We start from the raw sequence: 24228 nt of genomic DNA on the forward strand, positions 1-24228 counted from the left end.
CGGCAGTAGGGCCTCCAAATTTGAGGAACCCGCCCCATTATCGATTGATGCCCTTCCGAAATTCGAGGGACCCTCCCCATAGTTGGTTGTGGCCCATCCAAAATTCGATGGACCCTCCCCCTCATCATCATCATCAGTAACAGGGTTTGCCCGAGGTCTATGTCGACCACGACGCCCCCGAGCACGCGGAGCACGTTGGGGGAGGGTGCTATCATGTCTCAAATCCGGTTCATTAGTCTGAATATATGAAGGCTGATCAACATGATTAACAAATTGAATTAGCTGAGAAGCCATGCCTTGGACCCCTCCAAAATTTTCATAGTAATGTTCAGGCCCATGCTCTGCATACTGATTGCTTATTGACTAATGTGACCTAGTCCATCCACCTACAAAACCAAAAATTAATTAAAACCCAAACGCATTACTTATTTATTAAATTTAATTTTACATTAGTAATTATACTAACCAAATATCTTGTCGTTTCACCGTGATCATCGAATCCAGTATGTTCAACACTGGAGACGTGCCTCGGGTCCTTTATATATAACACAGTTTGTCGATGGAACCAGTCATTGTAAGCATGGAGTGCCGTAGGCGTGTTGGTCGGCACGCGTTGCACCACATTTGCGTGTCCATGGTTCCAATTATCGACATACTCGGCATGAAATGCAGACCAGTATGTGTGCCCAGCCTCTCTTTCCGTACTGTCTTACGAGGTATCCGAAGCACTTCATGTGATAAAGAGATATGGTCATGTGACAATCGTCAATTTCAGGTTAACTCCGTTAACTCAACTCCGTCAATTCAAACTTAAGATCACTAAATCTATAACGCACACTTCATTACATTTAACCTAGGGTTTAAATGACGCTTAACACTTACTACATGTGTAGTCTTTCGGGATTTGCACCAAAACGCAAACGAGTTGACGCAAACGATTGAGGAATAAACGAAAAATGACAAAACAGTAATTATGTGATAATTATGTGTTAGACTTATGTGTTACGTGATAACATGGTTATGAACATTAACTCAAGATGTAAACTAGTTAGTTAAGTTAGAAAAACAACAATTGAAAGTGGAGGGACTTGAGTGTAACTTGTATGTCTATAAATATAGCCTTAATAACTTAACCCTAACTTATTATCACAAACCCCAAGCTCCGATCGGCCTCCTTCCTTGTGAACCCTTGGCTGCCGTCCACCTTATACACACATTCAACCAAGAAATCAAGCTTGTGATTGAAGAACTAGGTGCTAGGAAGGTATAATTGATCATCCTATACATTCTTGTTGCTTGATTTTGATGTTGTTGGGTTAACCACAAACCCTAAGCTGCCGATTTTGTGTATGTATATAGCTAATATGATTGTGGTTGATTGAATGATGATTTGATAACTAGATTGAATCTTGTTGCATGTTGATTGTTGTATCTTTGATTTGAGTTCAAACACAAACCCTAATCAAGTATGTAATATGTAATTGATGTGCATGGATGGTGTTTATGGAGTCTAGAGGGTTATATGAATGCATGATAGTTCATAGATTGTTATTATGTTGAGTTTGGATGCAAACAGTTTCTGGACAGAATGTGTATATGATGTTTAAGTGACTGTAACGAAGTGTAAACGTGAAAATTGGTTGAGATTATTGGTACTAAAGTAAACTAGGTTGAGTCTAGTTTCTATGAAGTATGAATTTGTAATTTTTGGACAAGTAGAAGTTAACTTTTATGAATTTACAAAAACATTGTGCAAAGCTGAGCTGTTAGACCTGCTGTTAGGTTGTGTTGTAAATGTTATATCTCATGAACTACGAGACCAATTGGGTTGGTTCCACTTCTGGAAGTTGACTTATTGAGTTAGGAACCTAACCCAAGTGGTCTTGCATTTATTGGATATTTCGTTTAACGGGAATTGCAAATAACATTCTGTTGCGCATGAATTTGACTGTTATGAGTTTGCTGTAATGATTTGATGATTGTGAGAAAACTATGAGGAATAAAAATGTAATAAAATATGTTCTGGAAACCTAAGACATATGTGCTTCTGTGATGATTTTTGGTAAATTAATTGAGATGTTATGATCGGTGAAATAGTACAATCTTTCTAGTAGAATTTCTGTCTCGGTGAAACTAGCTGCTGAGTTGTGTAAAAATGCATGAAACATGATACTTGCTATATAATTGTTATGTTTTGACCAAAATACCCTTGCGGGGAATAATTGCTAATTGATTGCCATGATTTGACCAAATTGCCCTCATGGGGAATAATGGCTAGTTAATTGTTATTTGTTGACCAAAATGCCCTTACGGGGAATAACTGCTGGTAATGTACGTTATGAATACATGACACGTATATGATTGCTTACACATGTGATGTGTCACAAAAAAAAACACTTGTTAAAGTCACACACGATTCACAAACGAAACACGAAACATGTTATGTGCATAGGTATTATGTGCCGGGTCTAGAGACTCGATAATATTCCGACACTTAGAAAAATCTCTTTGTTGTTTTAGAACGCTAGAGAGAGTTTTTCTGTGACGCGCATCTTGGTGATTTAATTTGGGAAATTCTTCGCAAACAGTGAGTTTCACTTTCCCCTCTTTAAACTGTTTTCAAACGCTTTTCACTTGGGGGAGATAACATACTCCACAACGCATTTAAGATTTTGTTATAAATTATATATCACTTGTAAAGGCTAAGTGGCAAACGAAACATTTGAAGTCCTACACATCGAACCGGTTAATATTTTGAATAGCGAGTCACTGTTGAGTAGTACTACTGGGTTTGACAAACCCCACCCAACGCTAAACTCGACTGGAGGTCGAGCGGGTGTAATTTTGGCTAACACGTACCATGGTCTGGAGGACCTGGTGACAAGGCACTTATTAAACGAGTCAGCTTCGGTGTCGAACACTTAGTAATACTTGTTGTATAGACTAGCTACCTATCGATATATAATTGACATAACACTATCTGGTAACGCAAAACGCTGTAACGCTGTAGCGCACAACGCTGAACGCAAACGTTGAACGCAAACGCTGAACGCTTTATTTTTATTTAAACTTGTGAACTCACCAACCTTGTGTTGACACTTTTAGTATGTTATTCTCAGGTAGCCGAGGCGGGCGCGCGGTTTAGGAACATGCATTGCTTGATAAACTTTTAACTATGCAAACTTAATTTTAACTGTTATCCTTGGTTTTAAATCGTCCTGCGTGACGTAACGTTGTTTCTATGGTTTTACGCTTCCGCACTTATTTTCATTTAAACGTTTTTATGGTTTGATTATAACTGATGATTCCGATCCTGTTAGTTCACACCCTCTGACGGTAAAACTCCGTTAGTGGATTTTGAGGGTGTGACAGATTGGTATCAGAGCCATTGGTTATAGCGAACTAGAAGCTGCATGCATACTAGACTATAACCGCGACGACCCATTAGTTATAATGATACGCACTGCATAGGTTTGTGTAGTCTTGTAATCCTATCTCTTTACCTCTTTCACTCATACGCGCGCGCATATACGGCTTACCTGTAGGAATGTCGACGCCACCCTCATCATCATCCGATTCGATGACGCATGCTCACGGGAAGGAACCGCAGTTACCTACCGCATCGCCACCCCGAGTAGTCCCGGAACTCGAAGCTCCCGCACCGAAGAGGTACCGCCTATCCGGAGGCATTTAAGAAAACGACATTAGCTGGGAATGGTACCCTAACATGATCAAACGTATGGTCTATCACGAACAAGTTCCCCCGTTACCTCACCCGAACCATCCTGCTTATCCCAACACCCTACCACCCATAACCGAACCTGTAGAGCGAGTTCTCGCAGCTGTCGTTTCTTGTTTGGAGCGTGATGTGGGTTACATGCGCTATACGAGAGCCAACGTTTCCGGACTGTTGAAGGACGGAACCGAGACTAAGGAGGAGATTGCCCGCATGGCAGCGGCAATGAAGGAAATGCAAGAGGCTAGTGATCAACAGATGATGATTATGATGAAGATGCAAGCCGAGATGATAGACTTGCAAGAGCAACTCCAGGTAGCAAGGACCCGAACCGAGATAGATCTAGAGCATTGCGATGTCTTACAAATGCAACTTGCTCAGAACGCAGCAGAACCTGAGGCAGAGCCTGAGAAGATCCCGAGGAGGAACCTGAAGAAGAACCGGAGGAAGAACTGGCTGAGGAAGAGGCACACTCAGAGGTGTCCTCAAACGATGTGTAAATGTGCAAATTCTTGGATTGGAACTAGCTAACGCTATGAACTGGGAGGAGTTCAAAAACATGATGCGAGAGGAGTATTGTCCGAGAGAAGAGATTTCAAAGTTGGAGTCGGAGTTTTGGTCACTGAAGATGGTGGGTTTGGAAATTGAAGCCTACACTACTCGTTCACACGAGTTAGCGGTGATGTGTCCGCGGATGGTAGATCCGCCGAGTAAGAGGATTGAAATGTACATTGATGGGTTAGCACCGCAGATTCAGGGCATGGTGACGTCTTTCAGACCAGCCACGATTCAACAAGCGATCCGTTTAGCTCACAAACTGACGGATCAGGCTGTGACCCAAGGTGCGTTACCACCTAGGGGTTCGACCACTAAGGCCCGTGACAACCCGAGTAACGACAACAACAGCAACATCAACCCGAGCAGCGGAAAGAGGAAGTTTGACAACGCCAAATCTTCATCCTCGAACCTCCCACCGCAACAGCACTACCGTAAGCCCGAATTCACTCGGAGCTTTAACAACCAGAGTCACAACAACAATAACAACGGTAGCGGGCAGGGTTCGAGCGGATATGCTGGGAAATATCCGAAGTGCAATAGGTGCAACTATCATCATGTTGGCCCGTGTAACCGTGTCAAGTGTCAGAGATGCGGAAAGATGGGTCACCAGGCGAAGGAGTGTAGAGGAGACCTTGCGGCAACGGGTGCTCCTAAGCCACCTATGACGACGAAGGGATGTTTTGAATGTGGGCAGGAAGGTCATTTCAGAAAAGATTGCCCCAAGCTGAAACAGAATGACAACAATGGAGGTAATGGAAGTGGCAGTAGTGGTGGAAGCAATGGCAAGGGAAGAGCGTTTGTGATTGGGTCGGGTCAAGCCCGCAATGATCCGCACGTGGTGACTGGTAAGTTCCCTGTAAACGATTATTTTGCTTCTGTATTGTTTGACACTGGAGCTGATAGGAGTTTTGTGTCGAAAGCCATTAGTCAACTCTTAGACTTAACTCCAACTCCGTTAGATGCTAAGTTTCCTGTTGAATTAGCTGACGGTAAGACTATAGTAACGACTCATGTACTTGCGGGATGTAAGTTAAAACTGTCAGGTCATGTCTTTGACATCGACCTTATTCCTTTTACGCGTAGTAGTTTCGATGTCGTTGTCGGCATGGACTGGTTATCCGAGAACCGAGCGGAGATTATATGCCACGATAAGATAGTTCACATTACCACCCCTTCCGGCGAGATCATTTCGGTCCGAGGTGAGAGAAGCGGCATGACCACCAGCGTCATTACCCTTATGAAGGCGCAGAAGTATCTACGAAAGGGTCATCCGGCAATTTTGGCGCAGATTGTTGAGAAACCCGCGGAGGATAAACGAATTGGGATAAACGAATTGAAGATATACCGGTTGTGCTAGATTTCCCGGAAGTTTTCCCGGAGGATTTGCCCGGACTCCCTCCTATTCGTCAAGTCGAATTCCAAATCGAGTTGACACCCGGTGCAGCACCCATAGCACGAGCCCCGTATCGGCTCGCACCGGCGGAACTTCAGGAGTTGTCCACTCAGTTGCAAGATTTGTTGGATAAGGGTTTTATCCGACCTAGCTCATCGCCATGGGGAGCCCCTGTCTTGTTTGTCCGAAAGAAAGACGGGACTTTCCGCATGTGAATCGACTACCGGGAGTTGAACAAGGTGACGGTCAAGAACCGTTATCCTTTACCCCGAATTGACGATTTGTTTGACCAGCTTCAAGGATCGAGTTACTACTCGAAGATCGATCTGCGATCCGGTTACCACCAACTGAGAGTGCGCGAGGAAGATATTTCAAAGACGGCTTTCAGAACACGGTATGGTCACTACGAGTTTTCGGTTATGCCTTTTGGCCTAACCAACGCACCAGCTGTATTTATGGATCTCATGAATCGAGTATGCAAGGCGTACCTCGACAAGTTTGTGATTGTATTCATCGATGATATTCTCGTCTACTCCAAGAACGAAGCTGACCACGAAGAACACTTAAGGGTAATTCTGGAATTGCTGAAGACGGAACAACTGTATGCTAAACTCTCGAAATGTGAATTTTGGCTTCGCGAGGTTCACTTTTTAGGACATGTGATCAACGAGAATGGTATCCATGTCGATCCCGGTAAGGTAGAGGCCATCAAAAACTGGGAAGCACCTAAGAACTCCGACTGAGGTACGGCAATTCCTAGGACTGGCCGGCTACTACCGGCGTTTCATCGAGGGATTTTCAAAGATTGCTCAACCCCTCACCGCCTTGAATCACAAAGGTACTAAGTACAATTGGGGTGATGCGCAAGAATCCGCTTTTCAATTGTTGAAAACCAAACTTTGTAGCGCCCCTATTCTAGCCCTCCCCGAGTAAACGGAAAATTTTGAGGTACACTGTGACGCATCTATACAAGGTCTCGGTTGTGTGCTGATGCAACTCGAGAAGGTAATAGCCTACGCCTCTCGACAACTACGGGTTCATGAGAAGAACTACACGACCCATGATTTGGAACTTGGAGCTGTGGTGTTTGCTCTTAAGATATGGAGGCATTACTTGTACGGTACCAAGTTTACCATTTACACCGACCACAAGAGTCTCCAACATATCTACGATCAGAAGGAGCTGAACATGCGACAGCGTCGTTGGGTCGAGCTGCTTAAAGATTATGATTGTGCCATCAAGTATCACCCTGGCAAGGCCAATGTAGTGGCCGACGCCCTCAGCAGAAAAGAAACAGATAAACCCAGACGAGTGCGAGCATTGCAACTCACGATTCATGCCAGCTTACCCGATCAGATTCGCGATGCGCAATTTGAAGCTTTGAAAGATGATAATCTCCCATCAGAACTCATGCGGGGCATGAACAAGCAACTTGAAACCAGATCGGACGGGGTCCGATATTTTGAGAACCGGATTTGGGTTCCACGATACGGAGAGTTGAGAACTCTAGTGATGGACGAAGCTCACAAGTCCCGATATTCTATCCACCCTGGCTCAGATAAAATGTACCATGATTTAAAGGCACTTTACTGGTGGCCGAACATGAAAGCCGACATTGCCACCTACGTGAGCAAATGCATGACTTGTGCCAGAGTCAAGATAGAATACCAGAAACCATCTGGACTACTGCAACAACCGGAACTCCCTATGTGGAAATGGGAACATATCTCAATGGATTTTATCACGGGTTTACCAAAGACACCGACGGGATGCGATACCATTTGGGTGATCGTTGACCGGTTGACTAAGTCTGCACACTTCCTAGCAATTAAAGAAACGGACAAAATGGAAAGACTGACTCGCGTCTACATGAAGGAAGTAGTGTCTAGACACGGAGTGCCTGTCTCAATCATTTCTGATCGAGATTCTCGTTTCACGTCGCACTTTTGGAAGTCGCTGCAAAGCGCGCAAGGCACCTGTCTTGATATGAGCACAGCATACCATCCTCAGACGGATGGGCAAAGTGAACGAACTATTCAGACCCTGGAGGACATGTTGCGTGCATGCGTGTTGGATTTCGGAAAAATTTGGGAACCTCACTTACCTTTGGTAGAGTTTTCGTATAATAATAGCTACCATGCAAGTATTAAAGCAGCGCCGTTTGAAGCGCTGTACGGACGGAAGTGTCGATCACCACTCTGCTGGGCAGAGGTGGGTGACAGCCAAATCACTGGTCCGGAACTGGTACTCGAAACTTCGGAAAAGATTGTTCAAATCCGAAATCGCATGGCAGCAGCACGAGATCGCCAAAAGAGTTACGCCGACAAGCGCCGAAAACCTCTCGAATTTCAAGTGAACGATCGAGTGTTACTCAAAGTCTCACCTTGGAAAGGTGTGGTTCGCTTTGGTAAGCGAAACAAACTCAACCCACGATATGTTGGTCCTTACCGGATAACTGAGCGCATTGGTCCGGTGGAGTACCGTGTTGGTACGGCACGCGTTGCACCACATTTGCGTGTCCATGGTTCCAATTATCGACATACTCGGCATGAAACGCAAACAAGGATGTGTGCCCAGCCTCCCTTTCCGTACTGTCTTACGGAGTATCCGAAGCACTTCATGTGATAAAGAGATATGGTCATGTGACAATCGTCAATTTCAAGTTAACTCCGTTAACTCAACTCCGTCAATTCAAACTTAAGATCACTAAATCTATAACGCACACTTCATTACATTTAAACTAGGGTTTAAATGACGCTTAACACTTACTACATGTGTAGTCTTTCGGGATTTGCACCGAAACGCAAACGAGTTGACGCAAACGATTGAGGAATAAACGAAAAACGACAAAACAGTAATTATGTGATAATTATGTGTTAGACTTATGTGTTACGTGATAACATGGTTATGAACATTAACTCAAGATGTAAACTAGTTAGTTAAGTTAGAAAAACAACAATTGAAAGTGGAGGGACTTATGTGTAACTTGAATGTCTATAAATATAGCCTTAATAACTTAACCCTAACTTATTATCACAAACCCCAAGCTCCGATCGGCCTCCTTCCTTGTGAACCCTTGGCTGCCGTCCACCTTATACACACATTCAACCAAGAAATCAAGCTTGTGATTGAAGAACTAGGTGCTAGGAAGGTATAATTGATCATCCTATACATTCTTGTTGCTTGATTTTGATGTTGTTGGGTTAACCACAAACCCTAAGCTGCCGATTTTGTGTATGTATATAGCTAATATGATTGTGGTTGATTGAATGATGATTTGATAACTAGATTGAATCTTGTTGCATGTTGATTGTTGTATCTTTGATTTGAGTTCAAACACAAACCCTAATCAAGTATGTAATATGTAATTGATGTGCATGGATGGTGTTTATGGAGTCTAGAGGGTTATATGAATGCATGATAGTTCATAGATTGTTATTATGTTGAGTTTGGATGCAAACAGTTTCTGGACAGAATGTGTATATGATGTTTAAGTGACTGTAACGAAGTGTAAACGTGAAAATTGGTTGAGATTATTGGTACTACAGTAAACTAGGTTGAGTCTAGTTTCTATGAAGTATGAATTTGTAATTTTTGGACAAGTAGAAGTTAACTTTTATGAATTTACAAAAACATTGTGCAAAGCTGAGCTGTTAGACCTGCTGTTAGGTTGTGTTGTAAATGTTATATCTCATGAACTACGAGACCAATTGGGTTGGTTCCACTTCTGGAAGTTGACTTATTGAGTTAGGAACCTAACCCAAGTGGTCTTGCATTTATTGGATTTTTCGTTTAACGGGAATTACAAATAACATTTTGTTGCGCATGAATTTGACTGTTATGAGTTTGCTGTAATGATTTGATGATTGTGAGAAAACTATGAGGAATAAAATGTAATAAAATATGTTCTGGAAACCTAAGACATATTTTCTTCTGTGATGATTTTTGGTAAATTAATTGAGATGTTATGATCGGTGAAATAGTACAATCTTTCTAGTAGAATTTCTGTCTCGGTGAAACTAGCTGCTGAGTTGTGTAAAAATGCATGAAACATGATACTTGCTATATAATTGTTATGTTTTGACCAAAATACCCTTGCGGGGAATAATTGCTAATTGATTGCCATGATTTGACCAAATTGCCCTCATGGGGAATAATGGCTAGTTAATTGTTATTTGTTGACCAAAATGCCCTTACGGGGAATAACTGCTGGTAATGTACGTTATGAATACATGACACGTATATGATTGCTTACACATGTGATGTGTCACAAAAAAAAACACTTGTTAAAGTCACACACGATTCACAAACGAAACACGAAACATGTTATGTGCATAGGTATTATGTGCCGGGTCTAGAGACTCGATAATATTCCGACACTTAGAAAAATCTCTTTGTTGTTTTAGAACGCTAGATAGAGTTTTTCTGTGACGCGCATCTTGGTGATTTAATTTGGGAAATTCTTCGCAAACAGTGAGTTTCACTTTCCCCTCTTTAAACTGTTTTCAAACGCTTTTCACTTGGGGGAGATAACATACTCCACAACGCATTTAAGATTTTGTTATAAATTATATATCACTTGTAAAGGCTAAGTGGAAAACGAAACATTTGAAGTCCTACACATCGAACCGGTTAATATTTTGAATAGCGAGTCACTGTTGAGTAGTACTACTGGGTTTGAAAAACCCCACCCAACGCTAAACTCGACTGGAGGTCGAGCGGGTGCAATTTTGGCTAACACGTACCATGGTCTGGAGGACCTGGTGACAAGGCACTTATTAAACGAGTCAGCTTCGGTGTCGAACACTTAGTAATACTTGTTGTATAGACTAGCTACCTATCGATATATAATTGACATAACACTATCTGGTAACGCAAAACGCTGTAACGCTGTAACGCAAAACGCTGTAACGCTGTAACGCACAACGCTGAACGCTTTATTTTTATTTAAACTTGTGAACTCACCAACCTTGTGTTGACACTTTTAGTATGTTATTCTCAGGTAGCCGAGGCGGGCGCGCGGTTTAGGAACATGCATTGCTTGATAAACTTTTAACTATGCAAACTTACTTTTAACTGTTATCCTTGGTTTTAAATCGTCCTGCGTGACGTAACGTTGTTTCTATGGTTTTACGCTTCCGCACTTATTTTCATTTAAACGTTTTTATGGTTTGATTATAACTGATGATTCCGATCCTGTTAGTTCACACCCTCTGACGGTAAAACTCCGTTAGTGGATTTTGAGGGTGTGACAGGTCAGAGACCTCCTGAAGGCATCCAAACTGTCTTATCACCCTTTCCACCGGATGATATTCAACGACGTTCCAATAAATTAGAAAACATGATGACCTCCAACTGTTTGTGCCTGTTAGACACATTTGCGGGAGTTTATGCATCACGTCCCGATAAGGCATCCAATCAAACTGTTAAAATAAAAAAATGTTAATATTTAGTATGTACAATATATTTAAAAAACCTTTATGGTTTACGAAAAAATACTTTGGCCTCCCATAGATTTTGTAGTGTTGTCTGGTGGGTCGTCAGCACGTGTGAAGGAGTCACTCTGTTACTAATGTTATGTTCCGCCCACCTACAAAAAGACAATAATAAGTGTTAGAATGTCTACCTATATAATAAACCAATAGATTTTCAACAACCATCTCTATTACTTGTAACCATCTCAATATTTATTCACATTCGTTTTCAGTTTTAAAGCACATCATTTTTCGGATTTAACAACTTGAAATTTTATACTTTTAAAAAATTGAAAATTATAAAAGAAAATTATTGTTTCCATAATTTATTAACTTTGACCAATGATATATCATTTAAAAAGTGACAATCTAATCTACAAATCTATTCCAAATTTAAATCCCATTATTTTAGAATACATAATCTCTAAAGTCTAAACCAATCATATAATTTGAATATGACACATTTTTTTAGTATGATATTCATTGTAAATATTAGTGTAATTTTAACAATGATAACATGAGTAACTTTCCCTAATAATAATAATAATGACAGTTGGACAATGGGAACAATGATTTGCATATATTCATTTTGTTCACTTTGTACATTAAATTTAGATGCAAGCATTAAGAATTAAGATTATTCACATTTTTGTTTATTTTATTCTTTGACCAACCCGTGTATCACACGGGTTCTAACCTAGTTAATAATTATATTAGTATTACAATGGTACGTAATTACCTTGCTCCATATGGATGCCTCCAATCGATTTGTTAATCGACAATTGTGGGTCTCAATGTTCGAATCCGGGTCCATGCCCGTACTTGTAGCAGTGACATTGGGCTACCGACTGCCTTTATTTGTGGTTTGGTTCCCTCATAGAGTTCTCTATACAAACACGCTAGAGCAGCAACACCCCAACTCAGTCGCCCACTAACTTCAAAGTCAGTCAAATGAGTTAATAAATGTAATGACGCGTACCCATTATTTGTATCTGCAAATATGTTATTAGTAGCCACTATTAGGCAGACACACCGGGCACGCTGCATACATTGTGTATCACTAGATTGAGGGGTTATTTAGGTTATCTAACATAAAGTCTACTATAATATTGAGTTTTAAAAATTGATTTTTATAATCAGATTGTTGTGTATGAAAACCCAAATAAGTTAGGCACATTTGCCTATGTTGGTTGTAGTCAAACGAACCCTCATGCCCAGTTAACGCCTCGCCCTCAATGGATAACCCCCATAGAATGTTAACATCCTCCAATGTGACAGTCGCCTCGCCAAATGGCAGGTGAAATGTGTTTGTTTCGGGCCACCACCTTTCAACCAGTGCTTCTATCAATGCTCGGTCAACTATCCTATAACCACAACGTACGATACCGCCAAATCCATAACTCTACCCTTTAGAGTTATGAGCTCGTCTGTGACTCGCGACCAAAATATACCATCCCCACGTTTAAAATCCATTATAGACGTCTCCCCCTCTAGTGGATTGAGGAATAAATTTCTGGCTCGGTGTTCGGCTCCTAGGTACAAGAGACTTTCATCCCTTGGACCCAGGTTGAGATACAAGTTCGTATTTATATAGAATATAGTAGAAGTAAATTATAAATTGTTTTTGTTTTATATAAATTGTAAATTTATAAATTGTAATTCAATGTTTTTGTTTTTTATTTTGTTGAAGTAAATTATAAGAGTTATTAGTTTAGATTTTAAAGTGTTACAATGAAACAAACTATACTTAAGCAAACTAGAACTAAACAAACAAGTTGATTAAAAACAAATAACAAAACACATAATAACTTTATTAAAAACACATAAAAAAAGCATAACAACTTTAATAAAGCATGATTACTTCCAATGACAATCGTCATTTGACCACTCAAAATCCGATGAGCGCTCTTCAGGATACGGGTCATGGTGTACTTCGATTAAACTTCTTTTCTTTCATTTTCATAAATACTCTTCAACACATCTGGGTCTTCTAACAAATCAGGATTCAACTGGTCAAAAGTTAACTCTGGTGAGGAGGGTTGTACTTTTACTTCAGGCTGAGGAAGTTCACACTTACACTAAGAAAACAGATATTTAGTTACTCAATCAAAAAAATATTTGATCAAGAAAATAAATATATAAACATTTACACAATGTAGGATCCACGTATGGCAAATCATACTGTAGAAAGTAGGAGCACGACACAGGTAACATAACTCCTTGGGTATGACTCTTGTTGGACTGCTAGCATATACAACGTTAGGATCCATTATAGTCGATGATGAATTACCAAGTAATATACCAACTAGTGTCACTGATTTATATAATACTTTGAAAATACTTTATACTAATAATATAATATTAGTACGTTATTGTGTGAATATTAGGGTTTTAAATATTTTTCTCCTAATCTGCTATTGAGAATGACGGATTAGGAGAAATAATTTTTTTTTAAAAAAAAACCTAATCAGATTTTTTTTAAAAACCTAATCCGCCATTCTCAATATCGGATTAGGAAAAATACCTTTCTTTTGTTCATCTTCTTCGTCCGTAACCTAGTTTACAGCTCACAACTCACGCGTCTTGAAGGAACAAAAGGATGGTAGCTTTGAACGATGATCAACTTTAATAATTTGAACAAAAGGATGACAACATGTGAAGGAATACAGCTTTGAACAGCATGTGAAGGAATACAGCTTTAATAATAATGTGAAGGATGTCAGCTTTGAACAGAAGGATAGCAGCATGTGAAGGAATACAACTTTGCATGCATGAGAGATAATGTGTGGACACCATTCATCAGCCTTTGCATGCATTATCACTTTGGCAGGTACATTAAGGTGGTAGCAAACAAAGCTTGGTTAGTTAGGGTTAGTTAGGTTAGTGGGGTTAGTTTGTTCGTTTGATTTGTTAACTGGTAACATAACGGGGTTAAATAACATATATATTTTCTTTTTATGTTTAGACTGTTAATCTAGCTGCGATCTGCACACCAGTGGATTACAATACTCGTCTGCTTGACACAATTTACAGTAATTTCATCGATGTGCTCCCTGTGGTACGGTTTATGTTTCTATAGCTTTGATTCGCGTTTTTGTGTATATTATAAACCATTCTACTGTTTTTGATGTTTGATTATATGAAGTATTCAATGATTAATGGATCATTAGTGTCATCTTCGTCTACCAGGTCAAGTACTGTTCAGAGAATAACAAGCGGCTCGTTCACTTTTCCACTTGTGAAGTGTATGGGAAAACTATCAGTGGCTTTCTTCCCGGGATTGATGGTCCCAGTGAGGGTGTTCCAAGAGTTCTATCATGCTTTAGCATTGCACGGTTATTTGACTTATTTTCATCCAGTTCTGTTCAAAGTTTTCATAAATTTAAGCCTTTTGATCTTATATTTTGTGACAAATGTTTCAGAATCTGCTCAGGCATGAGCCTTTGAAGCTTGTGGATGACGGTCAATCACAGAGGACCTTTGTTTATATTAAGGATGCTATTGAAGCTGTTCATTTGATGATTGTATGTTAATGTTACAGGCTTGATTTCCTTTTTAAGTTTGAATATATAGAAATCATATTGTTGGCAGTTGATGGTTTTATTCTCAGGAGAATCCTGCTAGAGCTAATGGTCATATCTTCAATGGTTCATGAAATCGAGTTATTTGTACTTATGATGGGGTTTTAGATGGGGTGGGTTGGTTAATGGGTCGAAGTCCGTACTTCCATGAATTATATTGTTTGTTATCCCTCCAAACGAACCGAATGTTTAGTGAACTGTTTGGTGGAAAGTTTGTTTATGTTTGTTCGCTCAATAAAGGAACGCACAAGAACATAGATTTTTGTTCATTTAGATAGACGAGCAAACATAAACACAAAAGCCGTTCGCTCACCTTACATTCATGAATTTATGCTTGCTCATTTCCGTTCGTTTATATCTGTTTATTTATGTTTTGTTCGTTTGCTATTCATTAAAATTTATATATTACTAGTGTTGATTGTTAAATGATTTGAATTTCATATTTAAAAACCTTTATTATCTTGTTTATTTTTTAAATGCTGGATGCAATTAGCATGATGCTATTTTCGACTTTAATTTGGTAATACTTTACTTCTAGTGGGTATTCATTATGTTCTTTTGTGTTTGATTATATTCATTAGTGTTGTTATATGTTCGTGAACTGAACGAACATAAACAAACATGAACTAGAAGATCTGTTCGTGTACACGTTCGGTTCTCGGTTCGCTTACAAACTTAATTATTTGTGGTATTAGAGGTTTGCTGAGATGGGTGGGGCCGAAACTGGAGTAACGTTTCATGAGCTAACATTTGTAAGTGCAAGTAACTTTTAAGTTTCTACTTAGATTTGACAAAAGGTAACAAACTAACGTGTATTATGTAATCTAAAAAATGTTTGTATCTGAGCTAATAAACTAACGAACGTCGTTTGTTTTCCTGTTAATTGATTAAAATACCCTTATTAATAAGGCTTTGGCAGTTGGCTATACAAACGTCCAGACCCACCATCCAGACATCTAGTTCAACCTATACAAATCGTATAGGGTCACACGACTCGCATGAGTGTCGGTTTTGTATGGTCATACGACTTGTATGAGTGTCGGTTGTCATATGCCATCCACACGACTTCAAAATATTTTTTAATGATATATACTGCTAGTTTTCCAACGGCTATTTTTCAAGTTATGTTTTATGTTCCTATATTTTCCTAATGGATGGTTTAAAACAACTATTTTTCCAAGTTGTCAATGTTTGTTTTATTCAATGTTTAATCTCGTGTCGAGTCAAATTAATAACGAAATCTTGTATCATGTCTAATTACTATATGAGTCCTGTATTCGGAATATTGTATGTGTATCGCGCCAAATAATTTTGTTTTTAATGAGTCGTATGACCTAAGACGAGTCGTATAGGTCATACGACTCATATAAAAGCCCGGTCAACGGAATGTATGAAATTCCCATATGGTGTCAGGCACAGAAAAGTTATTATTCGAGTCGTATGACTGACTATATACGACTCGTATCGAAGGTGTCTCGCAAAAGCTGAGAGGGTGTTTGGATAATAGGACCCAAACTTTGTAAAACTATGCGTTATTTTTAACGGATGATGGAACAAATGTCCTTAGGTTGAAAACATATTAGTATTCACCACAGCACATAACACATATTCTGATAAAAAGAAAAAACATTCTCTATTTTGTAAGGGCGCCATGCATACTGGGCGACAATAATGGGCGACGAGGGGCTATTTTCGGAGGGAACACCGCCCCCAAGCGATAAATGGGCTGACAGGGGGGAGGGGGATTATTATTTTAAGCCTTAGGATCCTCCCACACCACTTGAGATCCTCACACACCATTTTTTTTCCTATACAGCTCGTATAGGGCTATACGGTCATATAGCACATGAATCCTGTCAGTTTGTGTCTAGTGTTGTCGGTCATCGTTTATAGTGTCTCGTATAGCCCTATATGGGTCGTATAGACAATTTTTTTGAAATATTTTTTTGATGACCATATATTTAATATATGTGATTTACGACTTTAACATCATACGTAGCCATCATCCAGATATATTATCTGACTTGCACCATTTTTTTTATCAATTTTAGCCATTCTCCTTTTCGACCCTTTCATGTGTTGTTTCAGTTATATAGAATTATATTTTATATTGAAAAGTTGAATGATATGATATTTAGAATAAAATAAATTGTCTATTAATATTTACATAACATGCTTGGCTAAGTAATAGGTAGTTGTACCCAAAGAACATCCGTTTAAGAATATATTATGTTACACTTTATTATAATCCATACACCATAGTCTATACGGGTGGTATAGCACTATACGGCTTGTATAGTTTTCCGGTAGCGATTAACAGTGGTAAAAACTCAAAAGGCGGTCTGAATTTTTCTACAAATGTATTCTGGTACGGTCGGTTTAGCCCTATACGACCGTATAGGTTTTATGGTTTATCAGGGAGCAATACGAGCCAGTTAATGCCTATACGGCTTGTATAGGTCTGTACGGTCGTATAGGCTGCAAAAAGCTGTTTTTTCCCCTGTCAGTCATTCGTACCCTATACGGCCAGTATAGGCCTATACGAGCTGTATTGATATATGGGGGTGGTGTATGAGGATCACTATTAAAATATATGAAGTATTTTTATTATTTTCAATTTATATCCAAAAGTATGATTGTGTTTATATGTTGTTTTTGTGATTTGCATATGGGCTTATTCGGTGAGTTATGGGCTTGGATGTAAGTGAGAGAGTTATGGGCTTGTAGTGTTCGTGGGCTTATGAAAAGTGTTTGTTGGCTTATAGAAGCATATATACAGATTTTACGAATTATCATTGAATATGGCTTTATCATCTTGTTCATCACTGTCTTGATCGTCAACGTCTCAATCACCATTAATTGTTTCGATCTCGACCAGCCTGTTTTATGTCAAAGTTTTCAAGAGTAATGTACACCACAACTATCATCAATCGTTAACTATCTGTTTTTATCTCTTATAATCACATCTTATTTAGGCATCTTCATATTGATAGTTCTTGTCTAACTCTTTTGTGGTTCTATTGGTATTCTTATGTCTGACCAAATCGTTGTTTTAAGTCTGAATATGTTGTTCGTTTGATTTAGTTTTGTGTTTATTCGAACTCTTGTATTGTTCTTTGGTTAAACAATTGTGATTTGGATTTAATAAGATATGATTCGATGTTTGTGGCAATCACATCCCATATAATACATACTCCCTCCGTCCCATTATAAGTATCTACATTTCTTTTTTTATTTGTCTCATTACAAGTGTTCACTTCAAAATTTATTAGCCAATTTCCAATTTCACCCTTAAACACAAACAACTAACATTAATAAATAATATCGATGGACCCACTTTTCAAGGGCATTATTGTCATTTGGTAAGAAAAAAAAGTAATCATTCAACCCACTTTAAACTTTGTGTTTTTCAAACATGGACACTTATAATGGGACGAAGAGAGTATTAAGTTAAATATTAAATTATATATATATATATATATATATATATATATATCAGGATAATGAGAGAACTATTTTGAAATTGAGAACTTTGAGAACCATTTTAGACAACAAAAAACCCAAAATTTAAAAAAATCATAAAACATAAAAAAACGCAAAAATGAAAAAAGTAAAAAAACAAAAATTCTTATATTTCATTCCGGTTTCATAAAAAAAACACTTCATATTATACACATGTGTGTAATTTCATTTAATCTCTAGTTACGTAATGCACACATATATACATTATCATTTACATTAAATTATAACGATCCTAAGAGAACATTTGAAAATTGAAAACTTTGAGAACCATTTTGACCCACAAAAAAAACCTCTTAAAAATATATAAAAAAAATCATAAAACGAAAAAAAAACAAAAAAATTAAAAATGTAAAAAAAAAAAACAAAAATTCTTATATTTTATTCCGGTTTCATAAAAAAACACTTCGAATTATACACATGTGTGTGATTCATTTAATCTCTAGTTACGTAATGTACACATATATACATTATCATTTACCTTAAATTGTACATATATGTATAAAAACGTGCATAAAATTTAAAAATTAAGTATTATACATATATGTTTAATTTTGTTAAACCGATATTTTTTTTTCATTTTTTTTATAAAACCGGGGTGAAAAATAAAATTTTTGATTTTTTTACTTTTTTTTCTTTTCGAGCTTTTTTTGTTTTATATAATTTATTTTTATTTTTTGTTAAGAAGAGTGTTTTTGTAGTCTAAAATGGTTCTCAAGGTTCTCAATTTCAAAATAGTTCTCACATGATCTTAATCATATATATATATGTGTGTGTGTGTGTGTGTGATTCCAGGGGCGACGACGTTCTTGAATGAAGTCTATCCAAACCGAATTAGTGACAGAGGATCAAAGCAAGGGGAACGAGGCGACCAGAGGGAGGGCGTGGTAGTGTTCGTTGTAGTGCTTTAGGATTCCAATGTACTGTGTCCAAGATCAGAACGAGCTTGCCCTCGGGAAATCCCTTTTCTTAAAACTCTTATTCCCCTTTCATCCGAAGCTGCTGTAACTTGGGCTCTTCGGAATTCTACTGAACAGGTCGATCCTCCTCCCCTATGTTTGGCACTTTCCATACTTGATGGGTGCAACGTCAACAAATTCGCTCATGATGATCTTACTAAGCTAAGAACCGGATCTCCTTCAAATAAAGTCAAAAGATCTTTTTTATGGCTTATATATGAACTATAAAAACAATTATAGACATGTAAAATTAATTAAGAAACAATAAACGAGTATAGCCTGAGCCAAACTCGAGTTTGAAAACCTGCTCACGATCCGAACTCGAGCTTCAGATATAGAGATCGAAACGAGCTAAGCTCGAGCTCTATGCATGTTAAATGAGCCGAGCTCGGGCTCGACCTGGCTCAACTCGCTTGCACCCACAGTCTAAACCAACCATGGCCTTAAAACAACCAGGCCGTTCCTCATCAGGCTCACTTAAAAATTATCAAGCAATATTAACCTTTAAAAAATATAGCATTAAAAACATGTAGAAATTAGTGAAAAATAGAAAATACTCCGGTGTTTATAAACCCTAATTCCACAAATCTAAAATTTCAATTTTCCACAAAATGAAAAGAACCCTGTTAAAGATTTATCTCCATCTACCAACTCATCTGTCTTCCTCAGTCACCACTTCAATTTCTCAAACCCCAAACCCTAATATTTTCCCCAAATTTTCCCGCCAAGCTTCATTATACACCATCTTCAAGAAATCAATTAACACTTCATCCACTGATCAATTGGCGGGTTTGATCGATACCCATTTCAATTCACCAGAAAACAGTTCAAACCCAGAAATTAATTTTCAAAATACGCCCAATTTGGAAGAAGAGTTTGCAGTCTTGCAGGGTACGTTATCGGATAAAAAGGTTGAATCTTGTGAGTGTTCGGATGCGGGTATGATATGTAATGCGGTTAAAGATTATATTGTGGAGTTTAGGAACAAATCCCATAAGTTTCTTGGTAAGTTTAGGGAGAAATTGAGTGAGACAGTGGTGCTTGATGTGTTGAAGTTGCTTCCAAATGCTGAATTAGGTGTGAAATTTTTCGTATGGGCGGGTAGACAAATCGGGTATAGTCATACGTTAGCGGTGTATGATGCTTTATTAGATGTAATGAGATGCGATGAAGGGAAAATACCCGATAGTTTTTTAAGGGAGATTAAGGATGATGATGATGAAGTACTTGGAAAGCTGCTTAATGTTTTGATTCGAAAGTATTGTCGAAACGGGTCGTGGAATGCAGCGCTGGAGGAGCTCGGTAGGCTTAAAGATTTTGGATTGAAAGCTTCTCGAGTGACTTATAATGCTTTAGTTCAAGTTTTTCTTGAAGCGGGTAAATTAGATTCGGCTGATCTTGTTTATCGGGAAATGAGTGATTTAGGTTATAAAATGGATGTACATACGTTGGGTTCTTTTGGTTATTCTTTGTGTAAAGTTGGGAAATGGAGGGACGCGCTTGATATGGTTAAGAAAGGAAAGTTTGTTATTGATACTGTGTTATATACTAGAATGATTGGTGGGCTGTGTGAGGGTTCGTATTTTGAAGAAGCTATGGAGTTTTTGAACCGAATGAGGTGTGATTCTTGTTATCCTAATGTTATTACTTATAGGACGTTGCTTTGTGGGTGTTTGAATAAAGGAAAGCTGGGTAGATGTAAGCGAATTCTTAGTATGATGATTGCAGAAGGGTGTTATCCAAGCCCTAAAATATATAATTCTTTAGTTCATGCTTTTTGTAAGTTAGGAGATTTTGCTTATGCTTATAAGTTGGTTAAAGATACGGGAAAATATGGTGTGCGGCCTAGTTATGTAATTTACAACATTTTTATTGGTGGGATTTGTGGAAAGAACGAGATGCCGAGTACTGATAATTTGAATTTGGCTGAAATGGCTTATGGTCAAATGATAGAGGGTGGATTTGTGTTGAATAAAGTCAACGTTACTAATTATGCTGAATGTCTTTGTGGGGCCGGGAAGTTTGAGAAAGCTTATAATGTTATTCAAGAAATGATGAAAAATGGTTTTGTACCCAATAATAGTACGTATAATAAAGTAATTAGCTTTTTGTGTGACGCCACTAAGTTTGAGAAGGCGTTTTGGTTATTCAAAGAAATGAAACGGAACGGTGTTGTTCCAAACGTTCATACGTATACAATGCTGATTGATACCTTTTGTAAAGCGGGATTAATTCCACAAGCGCGTATTTGGTTTGATGAAATGGTTACAAACGGTTGTGCTCCAAATGTGGTCACTTATACTGCACTTATACATGCTTATCTTAAAGCTAATAAGATAACCGAAGCTAATGAGTTGTTTGAGGTGATGCTATCATGTGGTTGCTCTCCAAACATTGTCACAGTCACGGCTCTAATTGACGGTCATTGTAAAATCGGTCAAATCGAGAAAGCATTGCAAATCTACACAAGAATGAAAGGTCAAGAAATCCCCGATGTAGATATGTACTTTAAAGGATCAGAAAGCAACACGTGGGACCCAAACGTTGTAACATATGGAGCTTTGGTTGACGGTTTGTGTAAAGCACATAACGTTGACCAGGCGGTCAAACTTTTGGATGTGATGTCTAGTGAGGGTTGTGAACCTAATCATATTGTGTATGATGCTCTTATTAACGGGTTGCTGAAAGATGGGAAGCTAGAGGAAGTGGAAGATGTGTATTTGAAAATGTGTGAAAATGGATATAATCCAAATGTTTTCACTTACGGGGCTATGATTGATAAAATGTTTAAAGATAACCGTCTGGATCTTGCTTCACGGGTATTATCTAAGATGCTTGAAGATTCTTGCCCGCCTAATGTTGTAATTTACACGGAAATGATTGACGGGCTTTGTAAAGTCGGGAAGACAGACGAAGCTTATCGGCTCATGGAAATGATGGAGACAAAAGGGTGTAAACCGAATGTTGTTACTTACACAGCTATGATTAATGGATTTGGAATGACGGGTAAAGTGGAAAAAAGTCTTGAACTTTTTAAACAAATGAGTAGTAAAAAATGTTCACCAAATTATGTTACTTATAGTGTTTTGATTCATCATTGTTGTGCTTCGGGCCTTTTGGATGAGGCTCATGGGCTTTTAGAGGAGATGAAAACGACGTATTGGCCCAAACATATGGCGGGTTATCGGAAGGTTATTGAAGGGTTTAATCGGGAGTTTTTGGTTAGTATTGGTTTGTTGGATAATATAAGTGAGTATGATTTTGTGCCGGTTATTCCAGTTTATAAACTTCTTGTTTATAGTTATAGAAAGGCGGGAAAGTTGGAAGTGGCTTTGGAATTACTTAAAGAAATCGACTCGTTATCTCCTTCGGTTAATAAGAATTTGTACTTTTCAATGATCGAGAGTCTTTTGGTTTCACAAAGGGTCGAGAAAGCTTTTGAGTTATACGCGGATATGATAAGTAAAGGTGGTGTTCCCGAATTTAGTGTTTTGGTCAACCTGGTCAAAGGTCTTGTAAAAGTCAATCGATGGGAGGATGCAATGCAGTTATCACACAGCCTTTGTTACACGGTACATGTTTCTCTAATCGCCTGTTTGTTTAACGTTTTAAAAGTTGCAACTTTTGTTTCTAATTGTTACCGCTCATCGATTCTTGACAAAAAGGCAGTCTTTTATGAACTGTTTAGGTTTCTTCTAGGTATTTGGTTGATAGTTAGTTCTAATGAGTATATTTAATATCTTTCTTTATTAAAAATTTGAAAATTTATGGTATGTGAACAGGATATACAGTGGCTTTCTTACAACCACACAAATGATAAGTAGAAAAACTGAGTTAATTCAGTGGGCAACATTTTGGCTCGAATAGCGGTCCATGTCAGCATGGCAGGAAGATGAAGCGATGCGCTTGTGAGGTTATATTCGTCAACGGGATCCATTTTCAGTTATGGTAAGCGTAACTGTAATTACATATTTGTTTCGTTTTGTTTTATAACGACCCGCCTGAAAATTGTGGCTGATGCTGACGTGGCGGCGTTTATCGATGCGTGCAGAGGTGGCAACTATGACAGCAGATCTACCAGTATGAGCTCATATATCTTGATAAAGCACTCAAGTCTCACAGAAATACCAGTTTAATGAAGGGGTATGTATGTTATTTCAGATCATTAGAATGACTCTGGTGGGACTGGGACTCAGCAGCTGGTGTATATTATTTACAGGAATTTTGGTACGGATGAATTGACAGTTTTACCCTGGGCAAAGTGGCTGGGAGATGTGTACAGAATGAGTTTTTAGTTTTTACACAGCGATACGAACATGACCTGTTTTAGAGAAGTTTTATGTTGTTGCATGTTAGTACTTTAATGTTAATACAAGTGTATATGAAATATTATTCATAATATAAAAAACAATTTAAAATTACTGATTTCTTCAATTATATAGTAGAGTGGTATTGAGCTGAAGTAAGAGTCGGTGAATGGCTTTTACTCTTGTTATACACGGGATTGATCGTTGGGCATTGATTGTTCGACGTATTTCTAAGCGGGAGTTGGGTTGGTAACTAATATTGTTTTTAACGGTAAAATGGTCATTTAAAAAAACTAACTGTTCAAAGTTGATGCACATTTATTCCATGGATGAAAAGTGTGATGGTTGAGTGGAAAGTAGAGACCATAGCCGTAATTTTTAAACCTAAGAATGAAAGCATTATGAAATGATTTTATTAAATAAACGATGGTATATTTTTCGTTTCAAAAGCTTTATAGATTTTGAACGATGCCTCGTGAAAAAGATATCAATTAATAATATTTTTTGTTTCAAAAAATATCGATTAGTTTCAAAGTTGGGCTTACCAATATGCTCTTCCAATCTCGGTGGTTTGTAGTCATGCTCAGTTTTAGCCCTCGTTATAAATTTCCCTCTCCATACTATTTTAAAAAGAATACTAATCGAACTGGACTACTTTTTTAACAAAACTAATCGAATTAAAAGACTTTTTCAACAAAAAT

At 38.2% G+C, this 24228-nt stretch overlaps 2 protein-coding genes across 2 annotated transcripts; both read left to right on the top strand.

Moving 5' to 3' along the window:
• Window positions 1–580: 580 nt before the first annotated feature.
• LOC143543542 (UDP-D-apiose/UDP-D-xylose synthase-like) lies at window positions 581–14816 on the top strand. Its single transcript, XM_077035847.1, has 5 exons — window positions 581–676; window positions 14127–14219; window positions 14307–14531; window positions 14584–14685; window positions 14772–14816. Exons 1-5 carry the CDS (start codon window positions 581–583, stop codon window positions 14814–14816), a joined length of 561 nt encoding a protein of 186 aa, XP_076891962.1.
• A 4856-nt stretch (window positions 14817–19672) lies between these two features.
• Window positions 19673–23166, top strand: LOC143543560 (uncharacterized). The gene is made up of 2 exons (XM_077035855.1): window positions 19673–22792; window positions 23003–23166. The coding sequence occupies exons 1-2, from the start codon at window positions 19832–19834 to the stop codon at window positions 23042–23044; spliced, it is 3003 nt and encodes a 1000-aa protein (XP_076891970.1). The 5' UTR covers window positions 19673–19831; the 3' UTR covers window positions 23045–23166.
• The last annotated feature ends 1062 nt before the right edge of the window (window positions 23167–24228 follow it).

The sequence above is a fragment of the Bidens hawaiensis genome, unplaced genomic scaffold, assembly GCF_021521415.1.
Source record: "Bidens hawaiensis isolate Kalapana, Puna unplaced genomic scaffold, B.hawaiensis_p1.1 tig00013186_1, whole genome shotgun sequence".
Taxonomy (NCBI): Eukaryota; Viridiplantae; Streptophyta; class Magnoliopsida; order Asterales; family Asteraceae; genus Bidens; species Bidens hawaiensis.